Source organism: Acomys minous, assembly GCF_964271855.1.
Source record: "Acomys minous genome assembly, chromosome: 6".
NCBI lineage: Eukaryota > Metazoa > Chordata > Mammalia > Rodentia > Muridae > Acomys > Acomys minous.
Window position 1 is genome coordinate 6750331 of NC_140487.1, and position 16839 is coordinate 6767169.

General features: G+C 41.3%; 1 protein-coding gene across 6 annotated transcripts in view; it reads right to left on the minus strand.

The window, feature by feature from the left end:
* Positions 1-16839, minus strand: part of CPED1 (cadherin like and PC-esterase domain containing 1) — a 279052-nt gene that overhangs the window by 97183 nt on the left and 165030 nt on the right. For 5 of the 6 annotated variants that reach the window (XM_084785389.1, XM_084785391.1, XM_084785392.1 and 2 more), the window contains exon 15: positions 14863-15031. In XM_084785389.1, coding sequence (XP_084641515.1) covers positions 14863-15031 — 169 coding nt within the window. Of the gene's footprint in view, positions 1-10203; positions 10564-14862; positions 15032-16839 lie in introns of those variants that run through there. The other variant, XM_084785394.1, reaches the window with a different exon arrangement.

The window sequence follows — 16839 nt, forward strand, 5'->3', positions numbered from 1 at the left end:
CTGATCTAGTTACATGTCAAGGACTCTGAAAAAATTAGCTTCTTCATGTAGCATCACATAGAAAAGGCCAACATCTCATGCTTAGCAATACTACTATTGTTGTACAAAACACTTTAGTGTCCCTTTTAGATAACGTTTCCCACATTGCAGTAGAAGAATCTAATTGAATCTTTAAGAAGTAGGACAGCTTCTTTAATCATAAGCATATCAAATACCTTAGAGAAATGCAAAAATTCTTTTCACGTTTGGTTCTCAAAAAAGAAAGGGAGAAAGAAGATGATTAATAAGGGATTCTGTGGCTCCCTCAACCTGTTTCTTCTGGGTAGTTAGACTGTGTTATGAGCCAAGAGGGAGCAAAGTTCAAAGGAAATTCATCTGATATTTGTGCTCTGGCTAAGAGAGGGGGTGAGGGGCTGTTCATGTGGCCAGTTGGCAATGAGGGCAGCAAGCCAGGCCAAGGAGTCTTTGTGATCGCAGATGTACTTAGCACAGAGAGACGTTGCCAGAGTCCCAGGCAGGGAAGGCTATTTTAGGGGCTTTGCTTGATTCATTTGTTTTTCATTTGTTGCCAGTTTTGACACAGGGAAATGTATTTACTTAGCTCCTAACAAAAATGAAAGCCATCCACAGCACCAGGAATTAGTGCAGTAATTATATCTTATATATTGATTCAATGGCCTGCAATCATTTATTAATTGATTGCCTGCTAAGGATTTGCAGTTTACTGAGGTAGATCCTCTGATAAAAATTTTATAGTTTCTATATTTTGTGATATCAAAATTTCCTCACTAATTTTTAACACAGAGGGACATTGGGGTAACCAGCACTTTGCCCGCTAGCTCAGATGTGCCATGAGTGGATGGTTACAGTGGGTACCTGCCATTTGCTAATTGGATTTGAGACTCGCTCCATGGAAAGGAAGTTGTGCCTTTTTCTGTGAGCTTGGTCAAAGAGCCTCATGGCTAAGGAGATCATAGGCCCCAGTCTGGAATATACTGCTATTATCCTGCTAAATGGTCATGTTGTCAATGGTCTTCCCAATGCTCATATTTATCTTCACGGGTTAGTGGTCCCCTCAGTCTCCATCAGAGGGCAGTGATTAACACAGAACCCAATACCTGCCAAAGTTTAAAGAATAAATGACAGTGGAAAACTCAGCCCTAAATGTGATAGCGAAGTTACCTGCTCCAAGGCTCAGGTAACATCGCTGAATAGGATTCAGAAACTAAGAGCCAAAGGTGGAGGAAATGTAGAGCAGAAAGAATTCTTCTGGACATGGCACAGCTGTTGCATTGATGAACTCTCACTGTAGCTATCATAGGCATAAAGCCTACTACACAAAACTGGGCCTGTCAACAGCTCATGACGGATGTGGGAAGGGTCCATGAGTTTGCACTCCTCCCAGAAGGACTGTTGACAGTTGTCACTTGCTGGGAGAGGGGGCATCCTTTTATTCAGCAGGTCAGTAGCATAGCCACTGATAAATTGTGCTTGCTCCAGTAAATGGCCTCCCACCTGGGCAAGAAATTCCAATCAAACTCAAGTGAATCACACACAAAAATAATACATAAAATCAGGAGAGGACTTGTTGAGAACAGGGGTTCCGGAGGGAGAGAGACGAGAGAAGAGAACAGGGGTAAGGTAAAGGTGACTGGAATTCATTATATAAATATAAGAATCTGTTAAACTGTTTAAAATTAAAGTGCAGGAACCGTTTAGTTAAGAGAATCAATTATCCAGTTTGTACTACGTCACCATCTTGTCAAATTAGCATGAGTATTTCTGCACTAGGCACTTTGTGGAGCATGTGGAGCTGGCCCAGCCAGCCCAGGGACACGTCTGGCTTCGGCTGCTTTTTCCTTTAAGACACAACTACAAACTACCAGGAGGCTCCACGGTTACAAGTGAACTTTCATCCTTCTCTGGCACAGATGAACAAAGACCACCGGCACAGCGGGCAGACACTGAATAAACGACGGAGGCTTCTTTATACACAAGGCAAAGAGTTGCTGTCAACGATCCCCTAAGGAAGAAGCCCAGTGAGACTGGAAAACCAAACTCAGCCAAACGATGACTTCAGAACCCTGGTTTGTCCTCTATCTAGGGCCAAGCTCCTTGACTCACTTCTTCCAGCTAATGCTTTCAGCCCCTCCAGGCCATCTTCTATGTGCACTGGTTACCATTTTGCAGCCTTCCTCAAGCCCTGCCTCATGATCTTCCCATGGTGTTAAGAATACATGTTCTGTGTGTTATAGCCTACTTGATTTAAATTTTTCTTTTAGAAGGCCAGCAAGATGGCTTGGAGCAGTGGTTCTCAAACTTCCCGATGCTGAGACCCTTTCACACAGTTCCTCGTGTTGTGTGGACTCCCAAGCATATTTTTGCCACTGCTTCATGACTGCAATTTTGATACTCCTATAATATAAATATCTGACATGCAGGATAGCTGATATGTGACCCCTGTGAAAGGTTCATTTGACCCCCAAAGGGTCACAGCACAAAGTCTGAGAACCACTGGCTTTGTTACTAAATGTGAGCTTGATCCAATCCCCAGGACTAATATGTGGATGGAATAAAATGACTCCACAAAGTTGTCTCTCACACACACACACACACACACACACACACGTACACACATGTATGCACACACACACATGAAATATAATTTAAAAATTAAAACTTTCTTGTATAGAAAAACAACTCTTTGGCTGAGGGCATGTGTGTTTTACAGATTTTGTTTTAGGATGACATATTGCAGCCAGGAAAATAGTTCTGAAGTAGCTCTTAGAACAGATTCCTAGTTCAAAGTCAACTTTGTCATTAAGCTCTGGGTGACACTAGCAAGTTCTCTGAGTTTATGTTTCTCTATCTGTGGAAAAATTATGAAGTCACATACCCGGTGTTCTGTTTTGAAATTTGAGTTAGCAAACTTTAAGCAGTTAAAATAGCATCCAGCACATAATAAGTATTAAGTAAGGCTTAAATTCTAAGCAGGATAGGTACCCTTAAGGGCTATACTCACCCAGTCAATGAAGATGTATTCACGCTTGGGAAATACTCCCAAAAATCTTGTGGAACAAATTTTGATTTTTAAAAAGTAGGGGAGGACTACATACTTCAGGCTGAGATTACGATATGAAAGATAGACTAAGACACGTTCCCTCACTTATTATTAGGTATCAGTTAATTTAGGTGCTTGTGCAATAACACCTTAAAATGAGGAAACATACAAAAAAAATCAAATTCCATTACGGCTGTACCTTGTAACCAACAATGTACACTTGGGCTGCTTGTTTACGGAATGGTACTGAGAACAGGGTCTCACCACAGTAAACTCTACCAGACAATGTCTGCGAAGCTTGTTTCTGAGTTGAGTGAAGAAATGCCTCTCATTAAACTGAGCCCTCCATGCTTGCCTGCCAAGCACTTTACCAGCCCCGCACTGCTGCTGGCTCTTTCTCCTCTCTGACAGTGCTTTATCTAGCCCAGGCTGGCCTAGAGCTTTTGATTCTCCTGCTCCATCACCCAAGCACTGGGATTGTAGGCATGCAGCATCACATGTCGTTTTTATGTAGGGTGCTGGGGATTGAAGCCAGGCCTTTGCACAGACTTACCAAGATCTCTACCAACTGAGTGACATTTTTACATATAAATTTGAGTATAAGCAAATTGAAATCCCCCAATGTTTGTTAGATATCAATAGGAAAAGAAAGATTTAAGACTTTGCCCTTTTACCAAGCTAAAGACTTACTTTTGCTTATTTTTCTAAAATTGTATTTAAGTATATGAGCTCTTTCTCTGCTGAGGCACTGCTCCAAGAACTACAAATACTAACTCAGGCCTTTCTTAAGATATTACTCTCAGGTGAATGCTTCCATCAGTGCATGTAGGTAAGGACTGTGTTCAAGCTTTCCCACAAGAGTGAATGGTAGCTCAGTTCACAATAATTAAGATATATTATTATTTTACTTGACAGAATTCCTTTGTCCCTAAAGCTTCAACACCTCTGAAACTCAAATCTTTTAATTTCACCAGAAACTTAATTTAAAAAGCCAGTTTCAGCTCAAGAATCCTGTGTGTACTATTACTTTTCCAGATTAATAAATTACTCAAATGCCAAATTATCATTTCTGTATTTCTAGAGAACAAAGTCCTGACAGGCTACTGGGTAAGAACAAGTAAACAAAGTGCTTTGGCATTGCAGAGTGATGGCGGGAGCAATGTCCTAATGTTAGTGCTACCTAAAAAAAAAAGGAGCGAGAATGAAAAAGTAGAGACACATTAGTAGCACTTTAAAAAATGATTACCCCTGGGCGTGGCGGGCACACTTTTAATCTCAGCACTCGCCAGCCAGAAATAGGCAGATCTTGAGTTCGAGGCTGTCCTAGTTTGTATACTAAGGGCCAGAGCCACATAGTAAGACCCTATTTTTAAAAAAGAAAGAAAGGAAGCAAGGAAAAAGAAAGAAAGAAAAGGGAGAGAGAGGGAAGGATGGAGGGAGGAATAACGAAGTAAGGAAGTGAAATTTTCAGCATAAAGTACTCTGGTTCTGTCTTCTCAAAACATAAGCCAAATCAGCCTACAATCCCATGACTGGTGAAGCCAAGCAAGATAGACTCCATTCTCTATACTTGATCCATCAACACAGACCCATGGAAGGAAGTGTCACAGCTGAGTGCATGTGGACATTTTCTCAGCATTATCTAATTGAAACACAGGCCAACTTTTCTTAAAAAAAAAAAAAATAATAATTATTGTAGTCTGCTGAAAGAAAGCTCATCCATAGCTCCACAATTGACAATATAAATGACCCTAAAGGTAGATGATGCATTGCTGTGTGTGTTCAGAACACCGTCACCTACAGCTCATAAGCACTGTGAGAGTCTATGAGAGGAAGCAATGGCTGCCCAGCTCCTTACAAATGGTTGTCTCTCCAGCAAGTATTATTCTTAGTAGCATTTTGCTTTGAAAATATAACACCTTTGAAGGGCCGCACATGATTCCCAAATACTGTGTTGTACATAGACACTATTTTTATAGTGGAGGCAGAAATGAAACAACCACGTGTAAATAGTACATTTACTGAAAAAAGTAGACATTCAATAAATTGAATGTTAAAATACATATTTGTATAGGAAATTATATTATCCTTGCTATATTTGTCACTATTCTGCTTTAGAAATGGAATTTCTAGGACAAAGAAATATATCTGAGACTTTTCATGATTCAGAAATAACATCCTACAATGGCTACGGGTGCAACTTCTTGCGTTGGAGGTTGAAGGCTTTCATCAGGGACTCAGGGGCATGCTTTGTGTGCTCCTGACAGTGGAGGACCACTGGCCCAGGGCATCCTTTGCTTCCTCTTGTCCTTCAGGGAGCCAAACCGTGTGGCTTACCACGTCTTTTTCCAGTAAGTCGTGTCCTACTGTTGGTTTGGTCTCTTTCCTGGAGAAAACCTTTGGCTGCATTCCTTCGGACTTGAGAAATAGGGAAGGATGCGGAAAATAGAAGACAAACTGCTGAGGACCCTTCTGAGCAATTAAAGCTGGCACAAAGAGGGAGCTGGGCTTCAAAGCTATTAAAGAGAACACCTTCACATGCTTCTCTTTTAGCTATGGTATCTTTTGAAGATCCAAATATCATATTTGAAATCGAGTTGTTTCAGAGTGTTTTAAAAGACACAAACAACAACAACAGAACACCTGACGCCTTTTCTATTTCCCTGTCCAGCTTAGAAGTCAGAGTGTGAGCTCTCAGACTGCCAAAGAAAACCTTTAAGCAACACAAGGAAATAAAATAGGAAGCTTCGTTCTCGATGCAGCTGTCATGCGCAGAAGGTTCTTTTCTGATTGACACATCCCCTCCAGGAGGGAGGCGGACGCTTCTGAGATTCAGGAGGGAAATCAAATGTCTCCCTGGAAAGCAGAAAGTCCAGACATTCTTGAAGGACACTGTTGTAGGGGGGAACTCTGAGCTGCCCTAGAGGAGATTTTTGGGGACCTGTGTAGCTGCCTGCAAGTTGCGCAGAAAGCTCCCAGGTTGCAGCTTTCTAAGATGTCACCCCTGTTAGGATGAGCATCTTGGCGCTGCACCTGCTTTTGAGTCATTCCTGGCCCTATAGGTAATCCCTCGCACACTCCTGTTAGTAACCCCAAAGAAACTCTTTGGTTCACCATGTTGGACTTTGGCACCATCAGTCCTTTGATCTGTTGTGGGATCCCTATCTGGGATGGGAGATGTGTGTGTTGTGTGCCCCCAGGAAGGGTCTCTCACACAACACATTGGAAGTTTTCTTCCACATGGCATTGGCTCTACGGCACAATCAGGGGGAAAAGTTTATTTCTACTTATGGAAGCAGATATGGCTCAGAAAGACAAACAGAACAGATGTGGCAAGCAAAAGATTTTATTTAAGTACTAATTTGTCTGACCATAAGTTATGAATTGGATGAATATATAATACCACTCTCTCAGCAACACAGAATGGCCACTTATTTTTAAATGCTAAACAGATTGTGAATTAAACAATCTCTCATCATTGCATGCTTTTGGAAAAAAAAATGAGGGCTGGAGAGATGGCTCAGAGGTTAAGAACACTATCTGCTCTTCCAAAGGTCCTGAGTTCAATTCCCAGCAACCACATGATGGCTCACGACCGTCTGTAATGGGATCCAGTGCCTTCTTGTGGTGGGCAGGTGCACATGTGGGAAGAATACTGTATAAATAATAAATAAATCTTTTAAAAAACTGAACTTCACACAAAGAAGGCCATGACTTGGGTGTATATAAATGTCCCCTGGCTGTCAAGAAGCTCTCCACTCAAAATGCCAGGTGACACATTGCGTATGGAAAGAATCCTGCCTGGGCTTCCCTTGGTACCATGTGGGATTTTGAAGAAAGTTCATCAAAGATCATTCAGTCTACAAATGCAAGTGTGCAAACCCAGCAAGGCTGAGTGTTTAAGTCAAGAGTCCTTAATACAACCCGGCTCATTAATAATGAAATGGGTTCAGTCAACAGATGCTTCACAATGAAGTGATGAAGAGGACTCATTCTTTATTAGGCTCAAAGACTAAGGCACACAATACTTTTCGGGGCTCATGACAATATTTGAATGTGTGAGCCTACTGAAGTAGACTATAATAACTTATGAAACGTGACAGTGTGCTAAATTAATTTTTAAAATTGTTATATTTATTGACTTCGGCAGTGGGAAGGGCAGAGGGCACATACCACAGTATGTATGCGGGGGGCATAGGACAATTTACAGGAGTCAGTTGGCTGTCTCCTGCCACCATGCAGTCAAGTGCTTTGCTGCGAAGCCATATTACTAGCCTCTAATTGAATCTTCAACAAGTAGATTTAGATTTCCAAACTACCATGCATTCGAGGAGGTTTCAATGCATGCAGGATTTACCAGGATGGAGGCCCACTGTAAACTGAGGAGAATTTGCAGCAAACCCAACTTTTGCCACAGATTATATGGAAACCGTGGACTAGGTTTCTAACTACTTTTAAAGTCATGGCTTCTCAGCAAATTTTTCTATAAGGGGGAAAGGAAGGAGTTTTTGTTTGTTTGTTTTTGTTTTTTAAGGAACTTACTTATGTCCAGGGTTACAAGGAATAAAACAGGATGGTGAAGTGCTTGAGGTAAAGCTTCATGCATAATGAAGGTTCTACAGAGGCTGCACTCACACCTCCACTGCTGCCTCTTCCGCATGTGCTGACTTCCTTCCAGCACACAGTGTGTGAGAAAAGCACAGGGCAGAGCAGGTGCTTTGAACTCATCACTGGTTGAGAACACTGGTCACAGCAGCACAGATGCCATAGTAGGGAAACTGGTAAACTGAGGTAGGTAACTAATGATGTGATCACTCAGCAAACTAGCCAGTGTTTCATGAATGATTATTGACAAATACATCTCTATTCTCTTATTATAAATTTTTGCTAAGACATTAGATGAACATCTGTGTGAGTCACTTGACTGTATTTCTCTGTGGTGTTGGGAGGGTGAAAAAAATAAATGAGAGAATTACAAAGTATTTCTTAATGTTGAATTGGAATCATTTTCATAGAACTTAGTAACAACATTTAAGTGACTAATTTTTATTGTTATAAAGTAGCATATGCCAGTTAATGAAATATATAGCTAAATGGTAAATAGTTTTAAGACTACTATTTTCTCTTCTCCCAGTATATTCCCCTCCATGTACCTGGATGTATTTGCTAGAACTACAGAACTTGTTCCTCCACATGCTGCTGCATGACCTTCCTGTAGACCTTATTTATGGCTCTTTCCTGACACAATGCTTTGGGGGCGGGCAAAATGTACACTAGACTGTAGATCAACTACCCAAATCAATTTTTTTGTGGAGCTGTTGTTACCCAAGTCAAAACTTTGATTTGGAAAGAGGTAGTAAAAGAAATATTTCTCCATATGTATTCCAATTTCCTTAGAACATAAATATATTTTATTATTTCCTAAACATGACATTTTTCCAGCCACAGTAAGAGTTTATTTATTACTTTCTAAACCTTTCTTCTTATCAGCAAAGCTTTACAAACTTACAGATAAATCTAAATGCAGTAACGGTCTAAGTGCACTAGTCACATGATGGCGTTAAGGTTCACGAAGAATACGTTTTCTGTAATTGAATGCACACTTGTGATTATAGTTTACATTATGCAGAAAAGATGGATGGCTAGTGAGCATAACTAGAAGGAATTAAAGTGTAAGAATGATGAAATATAAGAATGAGTCACCAGCATACAACATTTAAGGAATACCTGTATGCCGTTCACTCTCATTTAGTACAGTATTACACAAGGAAGAATGTAACTGCTTTAAGTAGGTGGCTTTCCATTCATGTTGATTCTGTGCCCCCAGAAGATATCGGCAATGTGTGGGCACATATATTGTTACCACTTTCAAGATAGGTCTAAGATAATGTTCAGATAGATTTTCTTTTATTATCCAGGACCAAATATCAGTGATGCTGGGGTTGAGATAGGTGGCCCCAACCTAATTATTTATATCAATTACTAAAAAAACTTCTTTCTTACTTCAATGGCTAAAACCCCTGTGGGACAACTATACACAATTTTCAATTGTCATAACCATAGTTGAAATAAAGTCATTAAATAACTTCAAATAGTTGATTATGGCCAAGTACATAGTAATGCTTGGACACATAAAAGATACAAACTGGCTTATAATGTAAAATCTTATCATTTACCAAAATACCATAGTAGCAGGATTTTCATTGACTGTTATGCTTTATAAAGTTGCTTTCTCTTCCTTGAAACAGTAAATAGCCAATTCTCAGAAGGAAGGAGAAGAATGGGAGGAATAGAAATGAGGGGGCTTGAAAGCATCCAAATTGAATTCTATTGCTTTGGTTATTTGAAAGTGGGTTGCTTTCTGTGTTTGCTATGGAATGAACACCCCTCCCCCCACACTGTAGCAGTGTTATGAGGTGGGACCTATTAGGATATGGGCAAGTCATTAAGGCAGTTCCTCAGTTTTCATAAAAGGCTTGGGCCCCCTGTCATGAATAAGTGTCTCTTGAACAGGCCAGAGGAATCTAGCTGAGGCCCTTGCTCTTTGGCTCCTCCCCACATGAAACACAGCATGTGTCTTTTTTGCCTGTTGAACCACAGAATTATCCAGAAGGTATTGACAGCAGGAGTGATTGAGAGAGAGAACAAGGTAGGAGAGGGAACACAGAAAATTATGAGGGTGAAGATCAGACCTGGGGAGAAGGGGAGAAGCAGGACAGAGGGCCTGCAGAGAGAAGAGAAATCATGGGCGGAGGCATCTCTGAGAGAAGCTATAGACTTATGACATGGTAGACTTCTGGAAGGATATGGGGTGACTCCTGCTGAGGTTTCTAGTAACAGCGGTCATGGAGACCAAAGAGGATGCCCTCTAACCAGACAGGACTCCTAGTAGAGAGAGAGGAACATTAACCCACCCACAAAAACTTCAATCCAAAAATTACCCTGCCAACAAGACGTACAAGGATAAACATAGTCCAGAGATTGAGGGAATGTCCAGCCAATTCTTGACCCAACCTGAGACCCACCTCATGGAAGAAAGCCAATTCCTGAAAACATTAATGATATTCTGCTATGTTCCCAGACAGGATTATAGCACAGCTGTCCTCTGACAGACTCCTCCCAGCAGAGACAGATGCAGAGACAAAAGTGGGGGGGGGGGATGGATAGAGGATCTGGGGGTGACAGGAGCTCCACAAGAAGACCAACAGAGCCAACCAACCAGAGCCCAGAGGGGCTTGTGGAGACTGAAGCACCAACCAAGGACCATGTGTGGACTAGAACTAGGGCCCTTACTCATTTGTGGCAGATGGGCAGCTCAGGCTTCATGTTGGTCCCCTTGTAAGGGGTGTGTGGGGCTGTCTCTGACATGGACTCTGTTGCTTGCTCTTTGATCACTCCCCTCTTGTGCAGCTGCCTCACCAGGCCACAGAAGGAAGAGGACACACTCAGTTCCAAAGAGACATGATGAGCTGGGGTAGGTGGGTGGGTGGGGGCTCCTTTTTCTGAGGAATAGGAGAGGGGGAGGGGAGGGGAGAGAGGGAGAGGGAGATCAGCAGAGGACCAAGGAGCTATGATTAGGGTGTAAAGTGAATGAATGAATGAATAAATAAATAAATAAATTCCAAAGATCTAATCTTGAGCTTCTCAGACTCCAGAACTGTGAGAATTAAACTTTTATTCTTTATAAATTACCCAACTACAGGCATTTTGTTAATAGCAACACAACTAGACTAAAATGCTAATTTAAAACTGAACATGGAGTCCATTAAACCAAAATCTAGGAGATATTGAAATTTCCCCTTTTTACTACAGATAAAGTGTATTCATGTTTAACATCATTCCTTTTAGGGTTGCATGGGTAGGTTTGGGGGATTCATATAAAACATCATATCTGATAATTTGCAAATAATATGCCATGGACTTTAATCTTAACAATGAAATAGAAGGAAAGGGGGAAAAGGTTGTTAGATCAAACCTTTTTTTAAAGTTTTGTAATATATATCTGCTTTGCTATCTGTTTAATTCAGAAATTCTCAAGTGTCTAAGAACTGGTGGTTGGAAACTTGATCCTTCCGTGTTCTTTTTTTTTTTTTTTTTTTTTTTTACTTTTTAAAAATTAATTCATTCATATTACATCTCAATTGTTATGCCATCCCTTGTTTCTTCCCATTCCTCTCTCCCTCCCGCTTTCACCCTATTCCCCTCCCCTATGACTGTGACTGAGGGGACCTCCTCCCCCTCTATATGATCATAGCGTATCAAGTCTCTTCTTGGTAGCCTGCTATCCTTCCTCTGAGTGCCATCGGGCCTCCCTATCAAGGGGATGTGGTTAAATATGGGGCACCAGAGTTCGTGTGAAAGTCAGACCCCGCTCTCCATTCAGCTGTGGGTGGTTTAGTGGTAGAATTCTCGCCTTCTGCATTCTTTGCATTAGAGCCTTTGTTATGTTACCAGTGTTAACACCTAAAGCCTGTTATGACACTAAGCAGCAATAGTCAGTTTTGATGGATTACTTGGATTTATTTGCAAAGTGGACCCCAAGCTACAGCTAGAGTCCTGGGATGAATAAAAGGAGAAGTTGGGATGAGCACCATTATTCACCTCTGATCCTGACTCTAAAGGAAATAGAAACAATTGCACCATGCTCCTGCCTCCATGCCTTCCTGGCCATGCTGATGTACCTGCAGACTGTGAGCCACACTGAGCTCTTTCTCCTCTAAGTTGCTTTCGTCACAATTTCTGTAACAGCCGTGAGAAAATTCACTGACATAGAGGAGCTTCTGGATAGAATCTGAGGTGGAGCCCAGAAGGGGCGAAGTGGCCCTGTACTTCTGGTGTTCACATGGCAGCTCTCACCTAGCTAAGAATTGAAAGTAAGCTACACTGTTCATGCCACACTTTTCTGCCCATTCATGAAAAGCTAAAAAAAGTTATTAAATCCTTTCCATGTTATAAAACACAGTACTTACTGAAGGACCACACATAAACTTTTAACTAGGAACTCCTGAAAGGGATTCATAAATGACTAAATACTTTCCTGCAATTGTCTGGGAGATTCATCCCACAAGAATTTTCTAAATTTTTTCATGTTATAGTAAGAAGTACAATCAATTGGTAAGGTAATCGCATTATAATCAATGTGTTTCTGATCATAGGCCTCTGGGAAGATATGAGGGGGACTAAAGCTGAGACTCCTAGCAGCAGGGGCCATGGAGACTAAAGAGGGCATCCTCTAACTGGACAAGATGCCTGGTAGAGGGTGGGGAATAGCAAACCACCCACAAAAACTTTTATCCAAAGCTTATGCTGCCTACAAGACACGCAGGGATAAAGACAGAGCAGATAGAACAGAGATTAAGGGAATGTCCAACCAATGCCTGGCCCAACCCAAGACCCACCTCATGGAAGGGAGCCAACCCCTGACACTATTAACAGTACTCTGCTATGCTTGCAGACAGACAGGAGCCTAGCAGAGTTGTCCTCTGAGAGGCTCCACCCAGCAGCGGTTAGAAACAGATGTTGAGACTCACAGCCAAACATTGGGCAAAGGATAAGGAGTCTAGTGGAAAAGTCGGGGGAAGGATAAAAGAATCAAGAGGTGACAAGAGTTTTGCAAGAAGGCCAACAGAGTCAACTAACCAGAGCCCAGAGGAGCCTGTGGAGTCCAAAGCACCAACCAAGGGCCACACATGGACTGGACCGAGGTCCTCTACACAGATGTAGCTGATGGACGGCTCAGGCTCCATGTGAGTCCACTAGTAAGAGGAGCAGGGACTGTCTGAGTGGACTCTGTTGTCTGCTTTTCTGTCACATCCCCCTGACAGATCTGCCTTGCCAGGCCACAGGGGAAGAGGAAAAACTCAAGCCTAACGCGACTTGATGAGCTGAGCTGTGGACGGTAGGGGAGCTGCTCTTTTTTGAGGAACAGGGGAAGGGGAAGCGGGAAAGAGGGAGAGAGAGTGTGGGACTGGGAGCAGAGAGGAAGGGGGCTGTGCCTGGGATGCAAAGTGAGTAAATTAATTTAAAAAGATGTTTCTGCTCAATATGGTATTTAGTAAGTGAGGCATGTCTTCCATGGTAACAATACAAACTTTCCTTCTAACGTTTTTCTTATCTTACTGAACTCAAATTTATATGCAAACCTGTCCAATTATTTCATACATATTTTTATACAAAATAGATAGTATACAGTAAATTATATACGCTTTAAGTGCACAGTTTTTATATATCTATATACCACTTGTTCATATGAGCAGCAATCACTCAGAATAAGATATAGGACATTTCCTCAAAAGAACCCCTCATGTTTAGGGCCACTAATATCTTCCAGATAACCACTGTTGTGGTCTCTATCACCGTAAGTTAGTTTTCATTGCTTTTAAATGTCATATCAACGAGACACAGTGCACAAGCTACACATATCTGATTTCTTTTTGATGGAACAAACTGGGGTTAATAAAGAAAATATTACAAGAGGAAAACATGATCAAAATATGTTATATGAAATACAATTTAAATAAATTAATTAAAAGTAATAAAATACAGTTTTTACCATAAGCACAGGTAGTGAGGAGAGGAGAGAGACTATAAAGAACAGTACCGTGTGCACTAAAGACGACGTGGGCTTCTAAACAACCACCTGTTTCCCCTTTTATCTACACAAATGGTTTTCCTAGTATACAACCTTCAATTTCTTTGCTTTGCAATACTCTTTAGAACAGTGTAAAATTACTTCTGATTTTGTGAGAATTCATAAGTTTGAGCTTTGTACTTCCTTAGAAAATAAAAATGTAAGGAATGCATAAGCTTCTGAAATGGCAGTAAGCCCCCGGTGATAGATGGGTGGGAAGGGTGATGGGGGAAGGGCAGGGCTACGGTGTCCAGGCACTATCAACAACCATGGATTTTATCCTCTAAGACCCAGTGGGTCAAATCCCTGTTTAATCTTCTCCATTACACAGCTCCTGGCAGCAAGCACATCCTTTTGACAGTGCGGGAGTATATTTTCGACTATACTTTCTGAGTGGATTGCGAGATATATGATCAGATTTCAAACCCCTGCTTCCCTGGTATTATCTGCACTGAGGGTGTGTGCACAATGTGGGAAAACATAGAATGTTATGTATGTACTATAGATCTTTCAGGAAAAGGAAAAGAAAGCTGACAAGAAGACAAAGGCACGGGGCAATAGTCACCCTCCTCTCAAACCAATAAGGCTACAAAATGAGATGTATTTCTCAAAGCAGAAGCCACAGCCTTGAGAAGTGATTAAGGTCTGAGGCGTAAATGTGAAACACACCTATGCCAAGCAAATATCATTCTGTTTATTCAGTATCCCTGCTATAAAAACATTCCTTAAGTTTTACTGTCATTTTTTTTTTACAATAAATTCCACTGGATACAATTTAAAAATTTAAAAGGAGACCCAGGGACAAATCCAAGAAAAACAAGAAAATTTAAATGGGCAACGCAAAGCCTAATCCATAGCTGCTTGCTGTTTGACAATTCTCAATAGTAACCATGATAAATCCCTAACCTCAGTGAGCACAGTGTGGCTACCACACTGAGAAGGAAGCCTGGAAGGAGAGGCTGCAGAGACCTGCCATCAGACTGGGGTACAGAGACCTGCCATCAGACTGGGCAGCAGAGACCTGCCATCAGACTGGGCAGCAGAGACCTGCCATCAGACTGGGCTGTGGAGACCAGAGCTGAGAAGCAGGACATTGTGACTTGGCAGTTCTCACCCGAATTAAGTAAACATTCTCCAAGTCAACACAAGTGCAAATGCAAAATCCACTCACTTGTACAAAGCCACATGCAGTGAAGTCCTCAAAGAAGGGCAGGCTCGGACGGTCTTCTCTATAGATGGTGAGTTTATACGTGGTCAGGGCGTCACCCTCTGCTGGAGATTCATCCACCACCAGCATGGAGATTCTGTTTATTCCTAATCCCAGAGGATAGTTGGCAAAACTGCGGGCAGATCGTGGGAGGATACGGAGAACAAGAGATGGAAGAGAATTAATATAGGTGGAGACAATTATTCAGCCCAGACAAATTCAGACATCAGTATCTGTATCATCATCATCGTCATTGTCACTAATAGTAATTAATAGTATTTAAAATTAATAATTAATAGTATTAAATAAGTTAATATTAGTTATTAATAACAGTTATTAATGATGATGGTGATGATGCTTACTTGGCTAAAACATATAAGATCTGCATAAGAAATATGAAACTAAAAATTTTTTAATCTCCTTTTCTGGTTCTTTGTAAAGCTAGGGGTCAGGTCATCTTTCAGGATGTCAGGTCCTTTTTCTATTCTTCTTTTTTTCTTTCTTCCTTTTGTTGTTTTGGTTTTGATTTTTCAAGAGAGGGTTTCTCTGCTTACCCATGGCTGTCCTGGACTTGCTTTGTAGTCCAGGCTAGCATTGAACTCACAGAGATCTGTGCCTCTGCCTCCCAAGTGCTGGTATTAAAGGTATGTGCCACCACTGCTAGGCTCATCATGCCCTTTCTTAACAAGAGGGAAAGAAACTAATATTTATTAATCACCTGTCAGGGTCAGGCTTTACTTCTAATACAATAACTATTTTCACAACCATGATTGCCCTTTCAATAAATATAGAGACTGTTTAAAAAAATGGTATCAAATTGCCACAAGTTACATGGCAGAGCCAGGGTGGGACCTAGATTGGAGTGACATGAATCCTCTTTTCATTTCTTTTATTTTATCACCTTTTATTTTTATTCTTTCTTTTCTTTTCCTCCTTCTTCATTTATTTCCTTCTTTTGACAGATGTTCTATGTATTCCAAGCTGACCTCCAAATAAGTATTGGACTGAAGGCTTCATCCATGGGAGGCAAGAATTCAACTAATGGGGATACCCTGAGCCCAAATCCTCTTTGCTTTATACTAAACAAAACTGCCACTAGTACCAAACGCACTTCTTTCCCTACAGCAGGCAAGAATCTTCCTCTCCGGGGACATTATATGTAATGAAGTTTTATTCCTGTTCACATTTTTAAGCAAAAGAGTTGAAGTCTTTTTAAAGATATCTATAGAAAAAACAATAAACAAATAAACAAATAAGCCCTGCAAGATGAGGAAAGTCAGCATTACCACACTCACAAATGCTCACCTCCAGTTGGTCAGACTGGAGAAGTTGGTTCAGGTTAAAAGCGGTCACTGTTTATAAGCATCAGCTCCAACAATTTGAAAACAAGAAGATGACAAGAAATGAAGTTTTCCCGGCCCACAGAGTCAACTAAGCAGGACTCACAGGGGGCTCACAGAGACTGAAGCAACCATCACAGAGCCTGTATGGGAGTGAGCTAGGTGCTCTGCGTAGACTTCTGCATATAGACTTCGTGTTCTTGTAGGACTGTAATCAGCAGGCGCTGTGGTATCTCTGATTCTTCTGCCTGCACTTGGGACCTTTTTCCTCCTTCTGGGCTGTCTCATGCAGCCTTATATGAGGGTTTGTGCCTAGTCATACTGTAAATTTTTATTCTGTGTTTGATTGATATTCCTGGTAAGCCTACTCTCTTTTGAAGGAAGAGAAATGGATCTGGCAACGGGTGCTTGGGGGAGTGGAGACAGGGGAAACAGTAGTTGGGGCGCAACATGTGAGAGAATAATAAAAAACAGAAAAGTTCTGGATGGCTCCCCCTTATATTTTATATACCAAGATCCTCTCTTATTACAGTATTGGTACAAATTAACTCCCACTTGCGTGTAGATTGGTCCAGAACCTTTGTGTGCTTTCCAAGCATGT